Source organism: Acomys russatus, chromosome 20 (genome assembly GCF_903995435.1).
Source record: "Acomys russatus chromosome 20, mAcoRus1.1, whole genome shotgun sequence".
NCBI lineage: Eukaryota > Metazoa > Chordata > Mammalia > Rodentia > Muridae > Acomys > Acomys russatus.
Window position 1 is genome coordinate 12810947 of NC_067156.1, and position 24309 is coordinate 12835255.

General features: G+C 42.8%; 1 protein-coding gene across 7 annotated transcripts in view; it reads left to right on the plus strand.

The window, feature by feature from the left end:
• Dtna (dystrobrevin alpha) overlaps positions 1-24309 on the plus strand; it is a 358243-nt gene that overhangs the window by 262994 nt on the left and 70940 nt on the right. For all 7 annotated transcript variants that reach the window (XM_051163351.1, XM_051163346.1, XM_051163348.1 and 4 more), the window contains 2 exons: positions 1674-1887; positions 19345-19430. In XM_051163351.1, the coding sequence (XP_051019308.1) occupies positions 1674-1887; positions 19345-19430 (300 nt within the window). The remainder of the gene's footprint in view (positions 1-1673; positions 1888-19344; positions 19431-24309) is intronic.

The window sequence follows — 24309 nt, forward strand, 5'->3', positions numbered from 1 at the left end:
CAGGGGACCCAGCACCTTCTTCTGGCTTTGATGGGCATTGTATGCACATAGTGCACACATATATGTAAGCAAAACACCATATGCATGAAATAAAAGCAAATAAATCTTTAAGAAGAATAACAATTATTCGTTTTAAATTATAAAATATTGCATAAACAGAAGATATTATAAGAGATAAATAATGCAGGAAAGACACTAGTTTCCACCCACTACACACACACACACACACACACACACACACACACACACACACACACACACCATGTAAACATTGGCCTCCAGCCAGTCCAATCTTTTCATTTCTAAGTATTTAATAAGAAAATGGAAGCACGTGACAACTTTGTGCACCATTACTCATAATAACTCCGTTTGTTTCAGCCACAACATGGACCAACTCAAATACCCATCAACAGATGAGAACCAAACCATGGTACTTCCATGCAGGATAGCACTGCCCAGCAATAAGAGGGGTGGATTATAGATGGTTCTTAAAGTAGTTATGCTAAGTAGAAGCAACCAGATGAACAAATAGAATTCTAGTTATTTAGAGTTCAATAAACTTGTAATAGAACACATGAAAATCAGCCACCCGATTGCATAGGATGGGCAATGGAGGCACACAAGAATGTCTTCAGTGATGATGGCTACTGGAGCATCATAGTGATACTTCAGGGCAAACAGGAATATGTCAGGAGAAAGTAACCAAGATTATAATTTCTGACTAGGTTTTATAAGTTATCTGTGACTTCGTTCCACTGTGGTTTGGCCTTGTCCTTCTCTGCTTTCCTTTCTTCCTCCTCTCGCATTTCAACTTCTCTCTCTCTCCCTCCCTCTCTCTCTCTCTCTCTCTCTCTGTGTGTGTGTGTGTGTGTGTGTGTGTGTGTGTGTGTGTATGTGTGTATAAATACATATATATGGAAATGAATTTACTTCATATTCTCAAGAAGAATTCTTATGTCCTTTAGGTATTCAGAATTTAGGTTCTTATCTTCTTGTCATTTCAAACAGTCACTGTGCTCTGTGGGGAAATTTTTTAAGCCCAATTGACTTGAATTTGACTACTACCTTTGCCAGTGACTGTTCTTACATTGACCGTTAACTCCCTGTTCCTCAGAGGGGCGCATGGAGCTGGGAATGTGATGGTTTGGTGTTAACTGCCAACTTGATAAGCTCTACCCTCATCTAGGAGATACACCTGTAGACATGTGTATGAAGGAGTTTCTAGTTGAGTTAATCGACATAGGAAGTCTATTTGTGTGCACCGTCCTGCAGGATGTGGTCCTCGACTGAATAACATGGAGAAATTCAACAGCGCCACTGGTCGCTCCATGTTTTCTAATTGTGGACGCAATGTGACTAGCCACAAAGGCTTTTCCACCATCACAGACTGCACCCCAAAACCGTATCTTCCCAGAGGTGCTTTTCTTGGGGATTTTGCCACACTGAGAAAGTAATGATACAGTTGGTATCTGGTAAGTCAGTGTTGCTAAGTGGATGGTCTTCAAGTCCTGGAGACGGACGTCTGCTCATCTACACACCACAGCAGCTGAGCATGTATGCAGAGCCCAGTCAAGTCTGGGTAGCATAAGGGAGCCTACTGCCTTTCGTGGCTTTGGGCTGATGTCTGCCCTTCATGTGCTTGGGCTGATGTGTTCATTCTGCTTCCGCTGCAGTGCACCTGGTGGACATTTGGAACGTCATTGAGGCACTACGGGAGAATGCATTGAATAACCTGGATCCAAACACAGAGCTCAACGTGGCCCGCCTGGAGGCCGTGCTCTCCACCATTTTTTACCAGCTCAACAAACGGATGCCAACGACTCACCAGATCCACGTGGAGCAGTCCATCAGTCTCCTGCTGAACTTCCTGCTTGCTGCCTTTGACCCGTGAGCCCCCTGTGACTGTCCATTGCTCTCTCTGTCCTTGGGTTCTGTCTTCCTTTTGTACTCTTATTTTTCCCAAATAATTTTCTAGATTCATTATATATTTTTTCTCTATCAGATACTATGTTCATAAATAAATCTTTAAAGGCTGTGGAGACAACTAGAAAGTAAACTAATATGCAGGAATAGGAGGGAAAGGGTTATAAGAAAACCTTTGTTTACCTCATCATCCCACGTGTTATGGTGTGTTGGGGGGTTGGGGAGGCTCCCAGAATATGTAGTGATGGCTTTCGTGCAGAGTAATTTGATAAAGCATGGATGGGAGATGTGTCTAACTTGATTCTCTGTCATTTAACCTAAGACTGTGGTTTCTGGGATGTCATAAAAGCACACTAGCTGACAGGAAAGAAGTTAAAGAGTTTCTTGGCTAGCATAAAGAAGTAACAATGACTGGTCTTACATGGACTGGTCATCTGTGCGGCACAGTGAAACAGTGTGCCCCTGTCATGAAGCACAGCTCAAACATAGCCTCGTTGTCTCAAAACTGCCGCCTCACAGAATCCGAGGACCTCAGAGCCAGCTGACATCTTAAAGAGTGTTCACGCAATCTCATTTCACAGATGAAGTCCCTGAAGCACAAAGAGGTTGTCACTTATCCAGTTCTTTGTGGCATGTTAGCAGAAGGGACATGGGGATTCTGCTAAGGCTTTTTCTGTGCTGTACATGACAGGTGATCTGCCTGGGATTTCAAATGGCTTTTTCCCTCAGCCCCCAGTCTGGACATGACATCTCCACCTCAGCGTTTACTGTGTTTTGAATATTAAGGGGGAAAATACAAAGTTGACCTTTACACAATACAGTTTAACTCTGAAGACTTTACTTAGCCCCCTCCCCCACATACAAGTGCATAGAAATGTGTAGGGTGGCAATGGAGATATCCCAGCCACTATAATGGCATGGGCCTACTCACCAAAGTCATCGGCTGCCACTTTTCAACCTAGAATGGTCATGGAATTGTCTCTGCTCGGTTTGATCAGCATATATTATTGTCTCTGCGATGACAATATTGTGAGAAATTTGCACGTTGGAAACAAATGCTTTTAAACTCAGCTGCCCAAATAGATGTCTTTGTGCATATTTCAGAACCAGATGATCTGTTCTGTTTGGACCATGGTAGAAATCAGGAAGAGACAGTGAGAGAGGGCTGTGGTTTCTCATGGCAGGTGATAGAATGGAACTAGGCCATGGAATTTCTATAACAGAACTCCCATCCTGGCCCTTTAATGAGAACACAGTATTGTCTAGACTTGCAGACACTAGCCTAGCATAACTGTCTTCTGAGAGGCTCCATCCAGCAGCTGATGGAAACAGACGCAGAAATGCACAGCCAAACAATAGGCCGAGGCAGGCTAGTTTTGTAGAAGAGTGAGAGGAAGGATTGATGGAGCCAGAGGGGACAAGGACACCATAAGAAGACCTGGGCCTATGGGTTCAACCAAAGAGCTTGCATGAGCCATATCTAGACCCCTCCCCTACAAAACATAACAGCTATGCGGCTTGGTCTTCATGAAGGTTCCCTAACAATTATAGCAGGGCCTGTCTCTGACTCTCTTGTCCGCCTTTGGATCCCTTTTCCCTAGCTGGGCTGCCTTATCTGACCTCAGTGGGAGAGGATGTGTTTAGTTCTTCTGTGACATGAGGTGCCAGGGTGGTTTGGTACCCCTGCTTTCTCTGAGAAGGAGAGGGGAGAATGGGGGAAGGCTCAGGACTGAGAGGAGATGGGGAGGGGGCTGAGATCAGGCTGTAAAGTGATTTTTTAATACAAAAACAAATTAAAGAAAGAAAAGGAAAGGGAAGGGAAGACATTGGTTACAAGCTATATAGAATAAGAATTTGCATGCAAAGAAATGTGCTCATTCTTTTTGAGAAAGCCTTAAAATTCATCAGACTCAGCCATCCAGACCCTGAGCTGATCACTAATGCCTACTTCACTTGGAAGTATCCTAGGAAACCACATTGACCTTCCTACAACCCCAGCTCCTGGAGAGTGGCATTTCCCCCACAGCTCAAAACTCTGAATCTTAGTTCTCATACAGTGGGCTTCCCACAGACAACAACAGGCTCCTGCTCTGTAGCCACAAGACATCTCTGCTGTAGGTCCAGGTGTTCCTCATGAGAGATATCTCCTTCCAAAGGCAACTTGCACATCAGGGCTCACTGGCCTACGCCCACACTCACCAGTCTGTCACTGAGGAGATGAGCCGCGAGTCTAACAGTTCTTCTCGACTTTCCATCTCAAGATGGCTGTTTCCCCAGAAGCACTCACAACCAACTTCTAAAGAGAGCTGTTCCACAGCCACAGTCTCACTTTCCTAGAGAAACACATGCATGTTGGTCCTTGAAAGAACTGGGAAAGAAGTGTCAAAAGATAGCGACAGAGCTCTGAAGGAAGAAGACATATTAAGATGGAGCCAGGCTCTTCCTCCTCTCCCTTCTTTCTACAAACCCTCAGGAGGTGGCCTGCCACCTGGCCTCTGCTTCCACGAACCATCTATCTTCCTTCAGAATTCACCATCAGATGCCAACCAGCTACCACAGTCGGTTACCTTTTGTCCGTATCCCAATTGAGGGAATCCCTTTGAAGAGCTTGAAGGAGCTTTTCTGCTGCTGTTATATTTTTATTCTAGGATATAGTAAAGCAACAACAAGAGAAATCATATGGGAGAAAGCTGAAAGTCGTTCTGAGATTTCTAAGATATGCAGCCTATGTGAGGGATCCCTGGCTCTGATGCTGTGTAGCCCTCTGCCTTTCATGGGCAAGTTGACCATCATTGTATGGTCCTATTGCTCATTGTGCAAGATTCTCCTACTCTCCTATACAGCAAGTCTGACACTTCATTTGGTCATCTCCCACAAGCTAGCTATGGGGTGGGACTGTAACTCATTCCCATAAACAGCTCTTGAGACCATACACAACATGAGGATGGGTCAAGCAACAATCAATGGATGGCCTCTCTCAGCTCTTGCCATGTCCATTTCTTTACATAACCATTGGTTTAGATGAATGTCTCTCTAGTACCCCTGCCCACTGCAGAAACTAGCAAATTCTAGAAGCATGAAGTCCATACCCTATACACCATGTGTTCCTGACTACTGATATGGATAATTTTTCATGCTTACTTAGCACCATTGCCTCGGGGCCTGTGGATAAAGCAGGATATCAGAAGAGATGTCTGGGAAGCTGGGAGAGGGCATTGGAGTCCCATCATCCCCTCTAGGGGCTCATGCTTAGTGACATGACTTCCGTCCCCTTAGTGCTGCTTTCCAAAGCTTCCATCACCTCCTAAGAGGGCTGTGGTCTGGCAACCAAGCCTTTAGTACATGAACTTGAGGGAAAGGTTTAAGTTCTAAATCACAACCAAATGTAATTGATGGAAAGTATTAAAAATAAATATGATACTGGGGAGATATTTTGGTGGTGAAGAGAACTTGCTGCTTTTGTAGACGACCTAGGTTCAGTTCCCCACACCCACACGGTGTCTCACAACTATCTATAACTCCAGTTCCAAGGGATCCTCAGTGGCACACATACATAAAAGCAGGCTAAACACTCTAAGACATAAGATAATTTTTTTAAAAAAACAAGAAATGCCATTTCCTACTAAGTTCTACATTGTTTCTGGAAGTGGATAGAGAGTCAAAGTTAAAGTACACTTTGTACCCCACCTCATAAATATAGGAACAGAGCCAGTAATAAAGAAGGGACTGTTTTATGAAATCAGTGTCATTCGGCTCATGCGCTTAGAAGGTCCCCCTTTGTTCAAAAGCATCAGTTAGATTATTTTTCAAAGCAAAGCCATGTGTCCCCTAAATATCTGCTGATAATATTGCAGAATCATTTCAAGACAGTTGAGTTCTAAGTTGACTACTTTCCAATGGCAAGAAGTAATTCGCCAGCTATAGGTTAGAGGCCCCTGAACGTGTGACAGATCTCCACTGAAGGATATTTATAAGCATATAGAACTGACCCTCTATCCTAGAAGTAGTTGCACTTTCTCTCCCAGCATATAATATCCATGTGGAGCGTTTCACTGGTACCAGGTTTTCCATTCAATAGTTTTTGGAATTCCAACGTGAAACACAAGCCAGCAGGAAGTTCTGTTCACTTCAAACGCAGCTTAAGTTAGTATAAGAGGAGAAACGAAAGAATAAGGCAAATGTTCATTTCTATCTCTTAGAATAGTAAACTTATGCTTACCCAAATGAGCTCCAGTGTGGAGGCATGATGTCACTTCCTACCACCCACTACAGAGCCCGCATTTAAAGCAACGTATTGTATTTTGGTAGATAAGAATAAGCATGGTCCTAGTAAAACAAAGGCATGCTGTTGCTGTTGTACACTCACTGACATCTCTCAGGGGTTCTCTCCCATTGTAAATGGACATTTTTTTTTAAGATTTATTTATTTGTTATTATGTATATAGTGTTCTGCCTGCCTGTACACCTGCAGGCCAGAGGAGGGTGTCAGGTCACATTACAGATGGTTCTGAGCCACCATGTGATTGCTGGGAATTGACCTCAGGACCTCTGGAAGAAGAGTCAGTGCTCTTAACCTCTGAGCCATTTCTCCAGCCCCTAAATGGACATGTTTTTAAATTAGAAAATCTGATATGAAGAAACAGGGGTGCCTTAAGACCCTGCACTCTAAAGAGGTCTTTTATTTTTCTCAATGCGCTTCTCTTATTTTCTTCCCATTTCTCTTTAAAAAAAAAAAAAAAATACCAATACCAATGTAATCGTGATATTATTAGCTCCCAGTCTTCCCCCTTAGGATGCTTTCCCACAAGGTTGGTTACATGGTGACTGTGGCCTGGATTTTGTTTTTTAGGCGATATCCTTCCCATGCATGAATGGTCACTCAATCGTCCTGCTACGTCAGGGACAGATATTACAGGAGCGGTGTTTCCAGTTTTCAAAAACCAAGCCGCATTTTTAATATGAACTCTCCAATGATAACATATACCTTTCTCATCTCTATGACAACAGACCTGGTAGAAGCAGCCTAAGCGGAGGAGAGGTTTACTTTGACTCACAGTGTTAGGAGATGCCGCCATCCACCATGGAGGATGCTGCTGCGCTCTCAGTAACTGCAGGAGTTTGCAGCACAGGTGGTTTGATGTACTGACCAGGACGCAGGGTGAGTTCCAGATGCAGGGCTGACCATAATCTTCAAGGCTGGCTTCCTTTCCTCCTTCTATCCGTAACCTCCCCAGACAGTGTCACCAGCTGGCAATCTAATATGCAGACACATGAACCTGTCAGGACTACTTCACAAGCCAACGTCACTGGTGTTAACAAGGTAGTGGTAGCCAAGAAGAGACTTGATACCCTATGAGAATATATAGGGGGACGTAATCCCCCTCAGGAACAGTCATAGGGGAGGGGAATAATGGAAAAATGCGGGGGGGGAATGGGAGGATACAAGGGATGGGATAAACATTGAGATGTAACAAGAATAAATTAATAATAAAAAAATAAATAAAGATGTTAAAAATAAAAAATAAAAAAAATAAAAATAAAAAAATAAGAGGTAGGAAGCACGTAGTAGTCACCGTGCGCCATCAATGGGACTGACTTGACGCTGTTATCAGAATGTTCCAGGGGATGAGGTGATGCTTCTGAGACACACAGAGACTGGATGGACAGTTTCAGCTGTTGTAGACAAAGTGAATGAAAAACGACGGGAATCGTTTGCTTCTAAGAGTTGACTTAAATTAATCTGTCCTTACATTTTTTTTTAATTTCATATTTTAAATATGAGAATCACTGTACTTTTTCCCATCTCAGACTCAGTCTGTGTGCTTGATAATATTAGGAAAACGTTCACATGTGTAGCTTCTTCAGTTGTACTGGCAGAGTGTATGGCAAAGAAATATCCGACCTGTTGTACGTTACACCACTGGAGTCTATCTTGTGACCATGATGCAGGCCTGCCCGTCATATGATGATCTTCTATAGAGAACACTGAATCCAGGCAGACTTTGCCCTGTGTCACATGTCACACCTTGCAGAATCTACTGAACAACCATGCCTAGTATTGAACCCTGTGTGCTTTGGGGAAAGGACCAGGGCACCCCCAGTTGCTGGGATATAAAATTATCCTAGAATTATGCCAACATCTGTGGTGCCTGTGCCACCATGGTACCAAGTTGAGGGCGAGGGACTGCAGATTTAACTCATGCACACACACACACACACACACACACACACACACACACACACTAACACAGCAGGGAACAATTTAAAATCTCCCCCTCAAGAGAGTCATTAGTAACAACAACAAGCAAAGGTGCTACAGCACAGATAGCTGAACTTATGATGATATTTTTACTCCTTTCCAGATTCCCAGGCATAGCAGCCGTGCCTAGGCTGCAATTACTCAAATACAGCCATACTGGTCTGCTCAGACCTACTGGCATCAAGATTGGGGGGGGGGGGGGTGGCTCTTCACCAGAGCCCAAACAGTCTCCTTTAGGCTGGGCTGACTCTTGTGGAAGAATGCACAGGTTGAATCACTTGAAGGGCACGTGTCTGCAATGTTCCACACACCTGTCTTGAGGGGGCCCGGAGCTGACCCCGTGGCTTATTTTCCTGTAATGGCATCCCTTGTCTATCTGTCTTTGAGAGGCACTCATTCCCCCAATGATACCTTCGTTGGCAACAAGGACACAAACCTGGCTTAGTATGATCAACTCTATCTCGAGCTTGTCCAGTCTCCCTTCCAGTACATTCTCTCTTAAGGTGTCCTATCTGACCACATCTGAAACATGTTTTCGGCCGGACTCCCCCAGAAGGTGACCATCCCTGAAGAGCAATAGTTAATACTTGTCCCATTATGTGAGTAGTAGCTATACTTCAGCAAATTTTCAGATAGTCATTCACACTTTTATATTTATAAGGCCAAAGGGCTTCCTGACAATACTTATTAGCATTTTCAAAGGCCAATTGTTTAATAATAGGCATGGCTTCTTCCACATCTCCAAAAAATCCTTCCTGCCAATTGCGTAAGGCGATCAACAAATTTCTGGAAGGGCTCCGAGGGTCCCTGGACCACTTTAGACAGCTGTTCTCCTGCCCCCTTATTAGGCAAGGACTTCCAAGCCCTCGTGGTGCAAGTTGCAATCTGCGCATACACAGCGGGGTCATATTGTATCTGGGCACTAAGTTCAGTATACAAACCCATGCCTGCTAGCATATCCACGTTTCTCTGTGGAACCCCAGGTGCCACACTATGTGCGGCCATCTGAATACACTGTTCTTGATAATCACTGCGCCAAAGCAAATAATCACCCCCATTGAGGACTGCTCTACACATTTGTTGCCAATCACTAGGTGTTAAGAATTGTCCTGTGAAGGATTCAAAAATGGCAATCGTAAAAGGGGCATGCGAACCATAGGCCATAACTGCCTCCTTAAGCTGTTTTATGTCTTTAAACTGGAGGGCTTCATGCTGTCTCTGCATTTGCCCTGGGTTAGTTGGGTGAGGCACTTCGACTACTGGAAAGACTACTCCCTGAGGGGGAGCAGAAGGCTTTGCCAAAGACAATTGACTGTGATAATCTGGGTTATACGCCGGGGGCCGCTCTCCTCTAGTTTCTTTTCCTTCAATCTTACACTCCTTCAACTTCTTTAGGGCCCGTATCTCAGAGGTTAAAGTTGCCTCTTCCTCCTCAGAATTAGAAGAAGATCTATCAGAGGCAATCTCAGACGGGGCCAAAGATTTTACAGATTGCTCCTCCTGCACTTCATTTAGGGCAAGAGCCAAACTTCCTAGCTGCTCTCTTATTTTCTCGTCCTAGCTCCTAAGTGCATCTCTAACAAGACACCATAATGAAAAGGTAGCGACAGGAACACTGTTGGACCCTTCCTTTCATAAAATTCTCGGGAGATCAGACTTCACCTGATCCCAAACTTGGATATTTAGCTCTCCAAATACCATAAAACAAAGGACTGCCCAATTCTATTGTTTTTTATAAAATCTTTAACACTCTCATACTTAATCCTGGTGCCTTAATCACTAGTCCACCAGAACCGTGGACAAACCTGTGGCACCTATTTCCAATACGCCCATTTCCTACCTCCCTGAGGTGCTGGCCAGCTTCCCTGGGCGATCTAATCCGTCAGCTTCCTCCCTTTCTTCCCTGATCTCAGTGGAACCTCCACCTGTGGCGCCCGCACCACCGCAGTACCGAGTTGAGGGCGAGGAACTGCGGATTTAACTCATGCACGCGCGCGCGCGCACACACACACACACACACACACACTAACACAGCGGGTCCTTCGTGCTAAGAGAGCAGCAGCCACAGCAGCGGTTTATTATCCATCCTTCCAGAGTTCCAAAGAGCCTTCTTATAGGCAGCAAAACAGGAATCCTCCTCCCAGGTGAAATCCCTCAAGAGGTGATTGCGCACAGGAGGACACGTCTCGAGGAAGGGAGGGGTGCGTTCTCAGAGCAGTAAACATGACTAGCTAACCAAGATAAACACAGACATGGAAGCTGCTAGAAACAAGACATGGAACAGCAAGACAGGCAGGCAGCCCAGTCGGGCCTGGTTCCTACAAACATCTTTCTGCCTTTTGAATTAAAAAATAAAAATTCTCATATCTAATGCAAATAAACTATAAAGCACATAACCAGTATAATACATTGCTCAGTCATAGAGTGCAAGGACATGTGACAGAAAAGGCAGCACAGAGGGGTGGCATACCCCCAAATGTTCCTTGTTTCTCCTGCTATACCTGTGACTGTAACTTGGAGTTGAGAACAGTGTTGTTGGTTTTACTTAGCACATCCTAAGTTCAAGATAACCATAGTGTGTCCTCTAGTGACAGCCACCTTTGTGTGTGTGTGTGTGTGTGTGTGTGTGTGTGTGTGTAAAACCTTTTGTTTGAGCAAGAATAAAGTCTTTTCCCAAAGAATATTTATAGCAGTAAATAAATTGAATGTCTTTACTATGGCTCATCTTTTGTCAGGCTTACTCTTTGAGTAGGGAGAAGATAGAATTCCAAAGGAGTAAAAGAGTCACAAATCATTGGCCCATCCCCAGTTGGAGAACTCCCAGCAAATGCACCTTGCCCAGGACTAGAAGTGTTTTCCTGCTGTTCCACTAACTTCGCAGGAAGCCCAGAGAGATTCTAGGACCAATCAGAGGACTTGTGTTTGTTCGTACGCTAATACTCCCAATAGCCTCAAGAAAACAAATATAGATATCATCACATCCAAATTTGAGGCATTAAGGGGCTCAAAGTCCATCTCTTAAGTTTTACTCAAACATTTCTGACACTGTAAGTCGGAAGGTTTCTTTTCTGTTTATGCATTCACTACTTTAGCTAGCATGCTAAGAGCTTCCTGTGAGATGTGTGCTGTGATAAGCCTGAGACAGACAACGAACAAGAGGATGTAAAGTGAGGTGCCATTTATAAAATGTGTGCGCAAAACAGGCCCTTCCTGTTTCAGAAATCCTAAATGAGGGATAATGTTTTCTGCCTGTTCAACACAGCGTTCCTCAGAATCCAGAGCTCGCTCGTGGAGGTGAATTTTTGGCATGGGATTCGTAACTTCAGACAGGAAGCTCCCCTGGCAAGGTGGAGAGAGTGAGCACTAAGCTGAGGCCAGGCTGGCCGGGCAGGGCTTTCTCCTCAAAACCACATTTTCCTTGCCAGGACCTTTCCCTAAAAACACCTGAAGCCAGTCAGCTTGTCTCTAGGTAGAGTCACGAAAAACCCAGCCCAGAGGAAAACACTTGCTTACTTTTAACTATAATGAGGTCACCTTAACATAATTCAAGGTTTTTAACATAGATTCCACAGTTACCCATATATATTTTAGACAAAGAGCATTGTGCGCTCTCTCCTCTCCATTGTCTAGAGTACTTCCGGAGAGTGGCAACAAAGTACCAAGGAAAACAAAAGACTAAAGAAAACATGGATTTACGAAGCAATTTCAGATTGTACCTTTGGTAATTGTTTTCGGGTTTATCTGACTCTCAGAAATATCTTGTTGGGTCTTAAGCAATAAGAAAACAATTTGATGGGATATTTTGACATCAAGCTGTAACGGAAAAGAACAGTTTGCAAATGGCAAACGTCTGGGATAATTGACATAAAAGCACAATGTTTTCGATTGTGCCTAAAGACAATAGTGAAGAAATATGGGGCAGCATGCGTCATGAGCTGCCTGCTGTATGTTGAAAAGGAAACCACTACGGCAAGCACAATTTTATCACTTTATTGTACAAATGAAACTTTTAATAAGAAATGACACATACTTGTAATTTTAGGGCATTTTCTGTGCCTTTCACACTAGTGAGGGATCAGCTGCACTCGGAGCTTGAATTTGCAGTGCTGGTACGGTTATCTCTAATTACTGTCCCTGCAGCCAGATTCCAGCACGTCTGCCGGGAGGCATGCGGTGCTCTCAGGCACAGCCAGCCCTGCTCTCTCCAGATCACTCCTTTTGTCATCCTTAAGAGGAGCAGCCCTCATGGCCATGAATATCAAATGTGATGCTTTTATGGTTCTACTGATATGGGAAGGAACAATTTATTCCAGATGGTATATAGTTTCAGTGACACACTCCACTCCACATACTCCTTATGCACTTTGTGAGTGGCTTGTTCAGTATACTCCCCAAATCAGTGATTTGGCAGCATCTCTGTTAGTTCTGGAAGAAATGAAACACCCCTAACAGAGCTCCTACTTTTATAAATGCCATGGCCATGTGTACATGTTCCTGAGGGTGAGTGTGTGTGTGTGTGTGTGTGTGTGTGTGTGTGTGTGTGTGTGTGTGAGAGAGAGAGAGAGAGAATATGTGTGTGAGAATGTGTGTCTATGTGTATGTGACTGTGAGTGTGTATGCATTTGTGTGTAAGAGTGAATATTAATGTATGAATATGCATGTCTGTGTGTCATGCCTGTGAGTGAGAGTATGTATGTGTGTGTGCATGGGTGTGAATGTGTAAAAGTATTGTGTGAGTATGTGTGTGTGCATGTCTGTGAGTATGTGAGAGTGAGCATGAGTGTGTGTGAGTATGTACGTGTCTACATGTGTGCATGTCTGTGAGTGTGGGTGTGTCTATGAGTGTGTGAGTGAGTGTGTGTATGCATGTGTCTGTGTCTGTGTGAGTTTGTGAAAGTGTGTGTGAGTGAATGTGTGTGAATATGTGTGTGTCTGTGTGTGAGTGTGTGTGCATGTGTGAGAGTGAGTGTGTGTGCATGTGTGTAAGTATGTATGTGTGTATGTGACTGTGTACAGGTCAGAGGTTGATATTAAGGGTCTTCCTGTTTTACTCTCCACCTTATTTTTTGACAATTTTTGTACTCATTGGCTTTTAAATTTTTTATTTTATACAATGTATTTGATCATGTTATTTGCCCTCCACCAGCTTCTCCCACATCCTCCATCCTTATCCACCCAACTTCATCTTCTTCCTTCCTCTCAAAAAAAAAAAAATCAAACCAAACAAAAAGGCGAAAATAACAACAACAACAAAAATAAAAGCACAGAAAAACCATGAAATCCTCTTGGTGTTGACCAACTTGTCCTGATCAAAGGCTCTAGCTTGGAGTGTGGTTGATACACCCAGTGTGTCATTGTCCCTCGCCAGCAAGTAAAGGTCACAAGCAGCTTTCTTAGTTGTGGGCAGAGCTTCCTGCTTACTGCCCCTCTTCTGTACTGGAATTTTTGTCTGGTTTGGCTTGTGCAGGTCTTGTACACACTGAGCTGTTACAGTCTCCTCTCTGTGAGTTCATGTGTGCAGCAGTCCTCTTGGGTCTGAATGACAGTCTCTTTGGAGCCCTCCACCACCTCTGCCTCTTAAATATTTTTCTGCCTCCACTTCCATGTAGATTTTTGAGGCTTCATGGGAGGGTTTGATGAAGATATCCCATTTAGGGCTGAGTGCCCCAAACCCTGCCACTCCACACATTGTCCTCTGTGGGTGTCTGTGTTAATTACCATCTACTGCAATATAGGTATAGCATTGATGTATAGATAAAGCATTATGTCACCAGGAGGCATTGACTTGCTGTGTTCCTTTAATAGAATCATAGTAGCAGGATTCCCCCTGGGGCTCACAGCCTAACTTAGTCTCAGATTCTTGGTCCCTTTAGCAGTGTCATGTATGCGTTTCATCTTATGGAGTGTACCTTTAATCAAAAAAAAAAACAAAAACAAAAACAAAAAACAATTGGTTGCCCACACACGTTTTGTGCCACTATTGTACCAGTGGACCTTGAAGGCAGATGCTGTTGTAGGTCGCATGGTTTCTGGTTGTGTGAAACTGATGATAGTTTCTCTTCTTCCACAGCATACATAGTAACTTCCAGAACCATGAACACTAGTCAGCAGAGATGACACTTCTAGCTGGACACAAGCTCAGTGATATATATAAGTGCTATCTTGAGCAACAGGGCTTTACTGTCATGTTGTGGTGGGTCACCAACAGCACTGACAGTCGTCTGTGGTGTTGGGCAGGGTCTGTGGGTCTCCTTTAGCCGACAGATCCACATTGCAGGTTTTATTTGGTAGTCGATGGTCTCCATTTGGGCATTGTTTTCCCGTTATATGATGATTCCATTTCACTTCCTTTCATATATATATATATATTCTATAGTAGTAAGTTTCCATACATTTTTTTCTAAATTACTTTGGTGTTAGCTGCCTCTCCCCATAGTCCCTTTTTTATCCTGCTCTCTCACTCTCTCTCCCATTTAATCCTCCTATTCTAGTTTACACAGAGAGAGAGAGAGAGAGAGAGAGAGTGAGGAGGAGAGAGAGAGAGAGAGAGAGAGAGAGAGAGCGGAGGAGCGAGATGAGAGAGAGAGAGAGAGAGAGAGAGAGAGAGAGAGAGAGAGAGAGATCACTGTATTCTATGTTCCCTTTCTTAAAAGATCCCCTCCTCCTCCTCCCTGGTTCATTACAAGGTCCCTAACCTTGGTGCTTATTCATATTATAGCACACATATTATTAAAAGCTTAAAAAGTAACAATTATATGTAAGAAAAAATACATAATATTTGTCTTTGGGGGTCTGGGTTGCCTCTCTCAGTGATTGCTTCTAGCTCCATCTATTTACCTGCAAGTTTTATAATTTTCTTTTTAGGTTTGTTTTTCTTTTTTTTTTTTTTTTTTTTTTTTTCTTTTTTTTAGGTAGGATTTCTGTGTATAGTTTGGCTGCCCCTGGAACTTGCTTTGTAGATCAGGCTGGCCTCAAAGTCACAGAGATCTTCTGCCTCTGCTTTCCAAGTGCACCACTATGCCCAGCCATAATTCCATTTTTAATAGTTAAATAACATTTCATTGTGTAAATGTAGCATATTTTAATTGCTCATTCATCAATTGGTGAGCATCTAGGCTGTTTCCAGTTTGTGGCTATTATGAATAAAGCAGCAGTGAACACGAGGGAGCAAGTGAGTGTCTCCATGGTGACACGGAGTTCTTTGGGTGTGTGCCCAAGACTGACAGAGCTCAATTTTGAGGTGGATTGTTTTGCAGCTTTTAGAGAAACTTCCACACAGATTTCTCCAGGAAGTGTACCAGCTTTCACTCCTACTAGCAATGAGTGTTTCCTCTCTCCTGCATCCTTGCTGATAAGAGGCATCATTTGTTTTACTGATCTTGGCCATTCTGGTTGGTGTAAGATGAAATCTCAAAGTAGCTTGAATTTTCATTTCTCTGGTGGCTACTGATATTAAAATATTCAAGTGAAATATTTAAGTGTCAGCCATTTGGTGTTTTGTTTTGTTTTGTTTTTTGGTTTTTGTATTTTTTTAATTTATTTATTTATTTATTTATTCATATTATATCTCAATTGTTATCCCATCCCTTGTATCCTCCCATTCCTCCCTTCCTCTCACTTTCCCCCTACTCTCCTCCCCTATGACTGTGACTGAGGGGGACCTCCTCTCCCTGTATATGATCATAGGGTATCAAGTCTCTTCTTGGTAGCCTGCTATCCTTCCCCTGAGTGCCACCGGGCCTCTCCATCAAGGGGACGTGGTCAAATATGGGGCATCAGAGTTCAAGTGAAAGTCAGTCCCCATTCTTCACTCATCTGCAGAGAATGACCTGTCCATTGGCTAAATCTGGGTAGGGGTTCAATTTTTACTGCATGTCCTATCCTTGGTTGGTGCCATAGTTTGTGCATAACGCCTGGGGCCAGATCTGCCAGTCATAATGTTCTACTTGTAGGTTTCTAGGTCCTAAAAACATACAAGTGCCAGCCATTTGTGTTTCATCTTTTGAGAACAGGGAACTCTGTTTAGTGCTGTGGTCCATTTTTTTTTTTAATTTAATTGCTTTCTAGATGTTCAGGGCTTTTTGTTGTTGTTTTGTTGTTGTTGTTGTTGTTGAGAGGGTTTTTGTTTTGTTTTGTTAATGATGGGTGTTTGTTTGTTTGTTTTTAGTTCTTTGTGTATTCTAGAAACAAACCCCCTGTCAGATGGATAATTAGTAAAGTATTCCTTCCACTCTCTAGGCTTCTGCTTTGCTTGAACGATGATGTACTTTACTATATAGAAGCATTTTAGCTTCAAGAGTTGTCATTTATTCATTGTTGGTCCTAGTACCTAGTACTTTATGCTTCCTGGTCAGAAAAGCCTTTCTTGAGTCGGTGAGATCAAGTGAATGCCCTACTTTCTTTCCAATATGCTTCAGGGAATCTATGCTTGTGTTTAGATCCTCTAGCTACTTGGAGTTGAGCTTTTCATGCAGGGTGATAGATAGATAGATAGATAGATAGATAGATAGATAGATAGATAGATAGATGTGTGTGTGTGTGTGTGTGTGTGTGTGTGTGTGTAGTCTCCTTCTTCTGTATGTTTAAGGCTTTCAGTTTGACCAACACCATTTATTGAAGATGCTGTGTTCTCTCTAGTGTATATTTTGGTTTCTTTTTGAAACTCAAGTGTCTATAGCTATGTAGTCATGGTTGAGTCTTCAATTTTACTTCATTGGTCAGTGTGTCTGTTTTTGTGGAATATCATACTGACTTTATTACTATAGCTCTGTAGTATAGTGTGAATTGGTAATGGTGCCACCTGCCAGCCATTCTTTTATTATTCAGGTTTGCTTTCCATACGAAGTTGGAAGTTCTTCAACTGTGAAGAATTTTGTCGGAGTTTTGATTCAATACAGATCGTATTGAATCTGTAGATTGCTTTTGATAGGATGACCATTTCACAATATTAATCCTACAGACCCATGAGAATGGGAGATCTATCCATCTCCTAGAGTCTTCATTTCTTTAATGCCTTGATGTTTTTAGTATATGACTCTATCACACCCCTGAGTACAGTTATTTCAATGTATTTTTGCAGCTATTGTGAAAGGTACTGTTTCCATGATTTGTTTCTCGGTATGTTTGTCATTTGTATGGAAGAAAGCTGCTGATTTCATGTGTTAATTTCATATACTGCTACTTAGCTGAAAGTGTTTCTCAGCTATGGAAGCACCCTACTGGAGTCTTTAGAGTCTTAAATATGAAAAATGTGCAAATAAGGATATTTTTCTCCTTCCTATTTGTATCTCTTGGTCTTTTTCAGATTTCCTATTGCTATAGCTAAGACCTTAAGTCATATATTGAATAGGTATGGGGACAGTGGACACGCTTATCCATTTCCTGATTTTAGTAGAAATGTTTTGAGTTTCTCTCTCAGTTGATGTTGACTATGGACTTGCTGTATGTTGCCTTTTATTATTTTGAGGTATGTCCCCGCATCCCTAAGCTCTCCCAGATGCTTAGCACAAAGGGGTGATGGATTTTGTCAAAGGTCCTTTCCGTATCCAATGAGATGGGATGTTGTCTATCTTTCAGTTCATTTGAGTGATGAATTACAATTATCGATTTATGTATGTTAATCATCCCCACATCTCGGAGATGAAGCCAACTTGGTCATGGTAGATAATCTTTTTGATGTGTTCTTGGGTTCTGTTTGCAAGTATTTTATTGGAAAATCCTACATGTGCTTTCATATAGGGATATTGATTTATATTTTAGGCAAGTTCTCTCGCGGATCCCAGAGTTCATTGATTTGCCTAGACTGGCCAATGATCTTTCTGGCTCTGCTTCTTTGCGATGACAGCATTACAAGTTTATGGCACCATACCCAGCCTTGATGTAAGTGTTGGGGACCCAACTATAGGTCCACATACTCTCATGGCAAACACGTCACTGAGCCATCTCTATTTTTTGGAGTCTTAAAATGTTAGCTGTCTTTTTAATGTAAATGTGTTACACGCAAACAATTGTTTAGAAAATGATAGTTAGAAACAGTGTGGGGTTTTTACTTGTTTTATGTATGTTTTCTTTTTTAAAAAAATATTATGATTTATTCATACTATACCCTGATCATTATCCCTTCACTTGTACCTTTCCATTGCCACCCTCCCTCTCTCTTTTATCCTATTTCCCTACCCTAGACCTCTGATGGGCGGGGTCCTCCACCCTCACCATCTGACCACAGCCTATCAGGTCTCATCCAGATCGTCTGCATCCTCTTACTTTGTGTGCCTGCAGGACCTCCCTGCCAAGGGGGGAGGGTTGATCAAATCACAGGCACCAGAGTTCATGTCAGAGGCAGTCCCCGCTCCCCCCACATCCGCGGAGAATGTGCTGTCCATTGACTAGATCTAAACAGGGGATCTAGGTTCTCTGTATGCATTGTCCTTTGTTGGCACATGAGTTTGTGCAGACCCTCCTGGGTCCAGATCAGCCTGCCTTGATGGTCTCTTTTATGGGGTTCCCGAATGCTCTGGGCCCTTGGGTGTGTTTTAAAGGTTGTCTCTTGGAGGCCTGCTCTTTTCTGAAGGGAAACAGAGGCAGAGTGGACCAGGGAGAGAGGAGTTGAGTGGGGGAGGGGGCTAGGAGGCATAGAGGGAGGGGAAACTGTGTTTGGGATATATTATATGAGAAAAGACTTTCCGATTTAAAAATATATCAAAAAATAAAAGTTGAACTTTTTAAAAAGTCCACATAGTTAACTTAACTTAAAATTTTTAAATTCTCTAAGGAAATAAAATATGAACTTTCTGAAGTCTGTTTGAATAAATTATAGAGACTAGAATCATGCATAGAATTATTTCATGAAGCCCACAGGGAAAAAAAGCATAATCTGTTATTTAAACCCATAGCTATCTAGAGCATATTTCTCTGACTTAGCAAGTGACATATACAAGGAGAAAAAAAAACTAGAAGATTCTGATGTCTCTTGGAAAAACAAAAGCATCAAATAGACAGTTTATCAGCAATGTGCATTGAATTGTATTCACAACCTTTTCTAAAATGTGTCTTCATAATGCATGCAGCCGTGCAGCCTACAATTTCTACAGGGTAGAAAATGCCAACAATCTCGGCAGTACCTTAAATAACATCATTTTTTTTTTTCTGTTATCATTAAACAGGGAAGGTCATGGTAAAATCTCAGTATTTGCTGTCAAAATGGCTTTGGCTACCTTGTGTGGCGGGAAGATCATGGACAAGCTGCGATGTAAGTTATCCTGTGCCCCTGTTCCACATGTGGGTACCTTACCCCCTCGCTCTGATTCTTGCCGTAGCCCTGTGTATCTCTACGCTCCCTCATTCTGGGAGGGCTGGTTCAAATGCAATCTTGTTTGGTCTTTAAGTTTTGTAATAAAACTATTCCCCCATTAGATACATTTTAACAGAATAGACAATCCCCCTCTACTTTTGAGTGATCATTATTTGCAGCCTGCTGAGTACCTCCAGCTAGAGTCTTTCTGATATTAAAAGTACTTGATTTTCTCTAATTTAAAATGATGCTGCATTGGGATTTCACTTTGTCTTCTCTAAACATTCTGAGTTTGCAGTGGATTGCTGTGTTAGAAGGAGCCTGGTGACCAGCACTGATAATCCAGGTTGTCAGCACAGCCATGCCGTTGTTTTGCTAAATTGCACCGTGGACAGGATTACACTTCTTTAATCCTTAGTTTCTTTCTACATCTTATCCAAGGGTGGGGGGATAGTAAATCCACAGGATGCCTCCTAGCTGTGTCAGCCATGCGGTACCGTCCTCCCTTTCTCCTTGTTAGATTCTGGGTGGTCAAAAGGGAAAACATAAAAGCAGGGAAGCATTGCTCCTTAGGAATCTAGCCTGACATACTGCATGGACATTTTCTCACTGACTAACCAGATTAGACAAAGGGTGGCAAAACTGAGGTGGCATCGCTTCCTTCACTTTCATAATGTTTTTTTCTTTTTTTCATGGAATAGTCAATGCACCCAGAATTCAGAGAAGTCCACCCAGACCTGGGGCCAGTTAGTTTCTCTTAGGTTAGCCTAGGAAATAAAGAAATTGAAAACGGCTCCACTGTTCGACTAGGGGATAAAAATTTAGAGGTTCCAGGAGCCAGTGGCTTTCTCTTCGCTCTTTAAGTGCCTTCAGGTTTGTCCACTAGATATTTTCCTCAAGATTACGCTAAGACTAGAAGCTTAACCCAGAAGTTAAAACCCAGAGGCACCCGACGGCTGCCTTCATGTCACAATTGGCCACTTATACTCAGGACCTGAGAGAAATGTTTAAAGAATTAAAAACTTCAGAAGCATCTTCTGAATACAACTCAATGTTGAATTCATAGGCGAATGAATAAGAGTCCTATATTAGGATAATTTTGAGACAAACTGATGAAAGGAGGTTCTCTAAATATTAGGGCCCTCTGGCCCTTTCCTGAAGCCAGTGAGTCCTCGTCCTGGAGGACCTGGGCTCCTCTGCTCAGCATTCCTGGGAGTCAGATGCTGCCCTTCTTTGGGGCAGGCATCTCAGCAACCTCCTGTCACTCTCTAGCCTGTCCCGTCTCACTGCCCATCTCAGACAGTCACTAAAGCAGTTACTGTCACAAGAGAAATAGAGCAGACACAGCACTCATCTTCACATCCTGGCCTGAGTAGAGCTGCTCTTCCTTTAAGGCACAATCAGGTTTGCAGGGAAGGCTGGCAAAATGGCAGTGGGCAGAGGTGAGTGTGCTCAGACCCGCAGACCTAAGTTTAATCCCAGGTGGCACGAAGCAGAGGAAGAGAACAGGCTTCTAGGATCTGTCCTCTGATCTCCACACACACAGAAGACATTAACATACACACATGTGCACACATGTACACACACACACACTCACACTTAAAAATTTTAAATATACACCAAATGTGTGGTTGCTAAGCAAGCAACTCAAAACATGACCACAGTTTAAAAGCTGAGGCTTGCTTTAAGTAGGTTTGCTTGCTTGTTTGTTTTTTGTTTTGTTTTGTGGGTCTCTGGGTCCCTGCAGTTCTTCTGCAAGCCCAACAATTCAAAGAAAGCAGAATAATGCTACAGTGTGTCCCCTCACCCTGTCCATCACCCTCCAAGGACCCAGGGGAGCAAAGCAGGCCTCCTCTCTACTGACAGCCTGTCTTCCTCAGTGCAGTGAAGGAAGCAACTACAGCAGGAATCCCATTGGAGACACAAGTCACCACGTCACAAATTCTAATGAAAAGTACATGGTGTGATCACTGTGCATCACACTCCTAGCTCAAGAGTCCTGGACCTGCATCACCATCTTACATCCCTAGTTCTCTGTCTGAAGAGTCACTCTTGTATTGGTAATCCCAGGAAGATACTTTTAGTGGCGTCTGGGTAACTATGTTGAGGGCAACTTGGCCTTGAACATAGTCGGAAGCAATTCGGTTTGAAAAAAAAATCTCTCCAAAATATTAATACAAAATAAATATCCTTCATCACCGATATTTTTAGTTTGAATGATTGTTATGGCCTGAACGAGACAGTCCATTCACAGACAGCAAAGATTGGCTTCTGGTAAATGGCATTGTAGGTTTTTTTTTTTTTTTTTTATGCAGTTTTTCTTTGCTGACTCTCGTTTTATCAATAAAGCAGATGTCATGATTTCTTGTGTTACTTTTGTGATAAGAAAAAGTAAAATGAAAGTATTTGAAGTATTTCAAGATTTGAATTTTTGCTTTAGCATCTGTAAAATTTTCTAGTGTATTTAAGCTAACTTCTCAGCCCTGCTTGTTTAGCAGTGTTTCTATTTGTGTGTGTGTAGAAGTATATTTAGTTTGTCCCAACTTTTCCCTTTTTATTGGAGAGAACAAAGCAAGAGTAATCTGCTGGAAAAAATTTAAAGGCAAAAGAGAAAAACAACAGAAAAATAAAGCGAATATCATTAAATGCCTAAAATTGCAGTAAAGAGGACGCTAACTCCACTTTACATCTTAGTGTCTACTCCTTGGGGCCACTGGCAACCGATACGCATGGTGCTTACTGTGTGACTCCTGGTGGCACAGTTGGTACAGCTTATGGAAAGAAGGGTACTTCTTGTGGGTACATAGCAGAGTGCCATAAATAAATTTTAGGTGACCTAAAATATGCCTTTTCTGCTTAATAGTTCTCGTTTTATACTTAAGTGCTCTAATGGCTTAGAACAGATGTCTCTTGGACAGTCCTATTGATTGGTTGTTGTTGGTTTTTTTTTAAGTGTGCCCAGTGTGTCTGCATGAAAGCACGTGTGCATATATGCATACTCCCACCTATGTGTGTGAGTCTGCTTAGGTGCAAGTGTGAGAGAAGCCAGAAGACAATCTTAGAGTTCATATGAAGGAGTTTGAGACAGGATTACCCATTGGCCTTGGGCTCACCAATTAAACTCTAGGCTGCCTGGCAAGTGAGTTTGAAGGATCCTCCTGCCTCTGCCCTCCTAGTTAGTGCTAAAATTACAAGCATGCACCACCCACCCCGCATTGTTACATAGTTCTAGGGGGCAAACTAAGGTCGAATGCTTACAAGCCAAACACTGTACAAACTCTCCAATCCCAACAGTCCATATCTTAAAGAAATCCCAAGCCCATGGCCATAAGCGTGGGACCCTATTTTGTCTATAGTTCCTGGGTACTTTTTCTTTTTCTTTTTTCTTTAGTTCAGAAGACCCACACTATGGCAGACACCTTGCGTTTCTCAAATTTATTAGATTTTTCTCTCTAATTGGGTTGATCAGCCTCCACAACTGCCCCCGGGGCTGTGTCTCTCTAACTGTAAACCCTCCATTATCTTCTTGCTTTAAATCCTTGCTTTATTTCCCTTGACATCTCCCAGACACAATTTGAACTCCACAGCAGACGTGTCAAGGCTTTTTTCTTTTATAAATCACTTTTTTTTTATTTTTTCAATATTTTTTATTAATTTATTCATATTACATCTCAATTGTCAGCCCATCCCTTGTATCCTCCCATTCCTTCCTCCCTCCCATTTTTCCCTTACTCCCCTCCCCTATGACTGTGACTGAGGGGGACCTCCTCCCCCTGTATATGCTCATAGGGTATCAAGTCTCTTCTTGGTAAGCTTTTTATATCAGGTGTCACCGTCCACCTTGCCCCGGTGCCCGCACCCCACTCCCAGATCCTTGAGAGCACTGTGCTTGCATACGCCCCCCTTCTCCTGACCCTGTTTCCTTAAGCAGACTCCCTCCTCAGCACTGACTGTGCTCACTTTGCCCTGACAAGCTCCCCCCACTACATCCCATCCACCCTGCCCCTCCAGTATTCACACCGCAGTGTCACAGTCTGTGCTAGTCTATGAGGCATCCTTCAAGCTTTTCTCAACCCACCGAGCCTCCCAGAAGGCAAGCGCTGCATCCTAGTTTCCTGTGTGCTCATTGATTTGCACATTGCTACCCAGCCATTTCGTATCTGTCAGCTTCATTGTAGCTGAATGAACCAATGAAAGCAAATTCATGTTGTCGTGCTGTAGAAAACACAAAGGGGGTTATAATATGAATGGGAGCCACAAGGAAAACTCCCACTGGGGATATCATATGAATGAATGATTTCAGCAGCAATGAAAATATATAAAATGTAAACACTGTGTCCCACATGTGAAGTGTTAGTCTGAATGGTTCGTATCTATTAATTGATTTAATCTTTGAAATAATCCCTTTTATTATGTGCACATTCTCATATATCTTGCAGGTTCATCATCTAAAACTCAAAACTAAAAGAGAAACTTGTATTATTTTCATATTTACTTCCGAGTTGCTTTGTGATGACCTGAGCAAGCCATCCACAGTCACTTCCTGATAATCTCTGAGGTCCACACTTACTTCGGCTTTTGCTTAGCAACCAACCTCAACACAAATTAAGCTCCCTTTAGTGTCATGTGGATGGAAGGTCACTACAGGTGCTCCTGGTTCTACTCCAGTTAGAGATTAAATTCCTCACTTAACACTGTGTCCAAACATTTGACACTTACGAGGGAATGACTCACTTGGGTTTGCAGTTCAGGGAAAACACTCCACTACACTGAGCCAGGCATGGTGGCAGGACAGGGTTCTGTCCACCGCAGTGAGACAGAGATGACGTGTTCATAT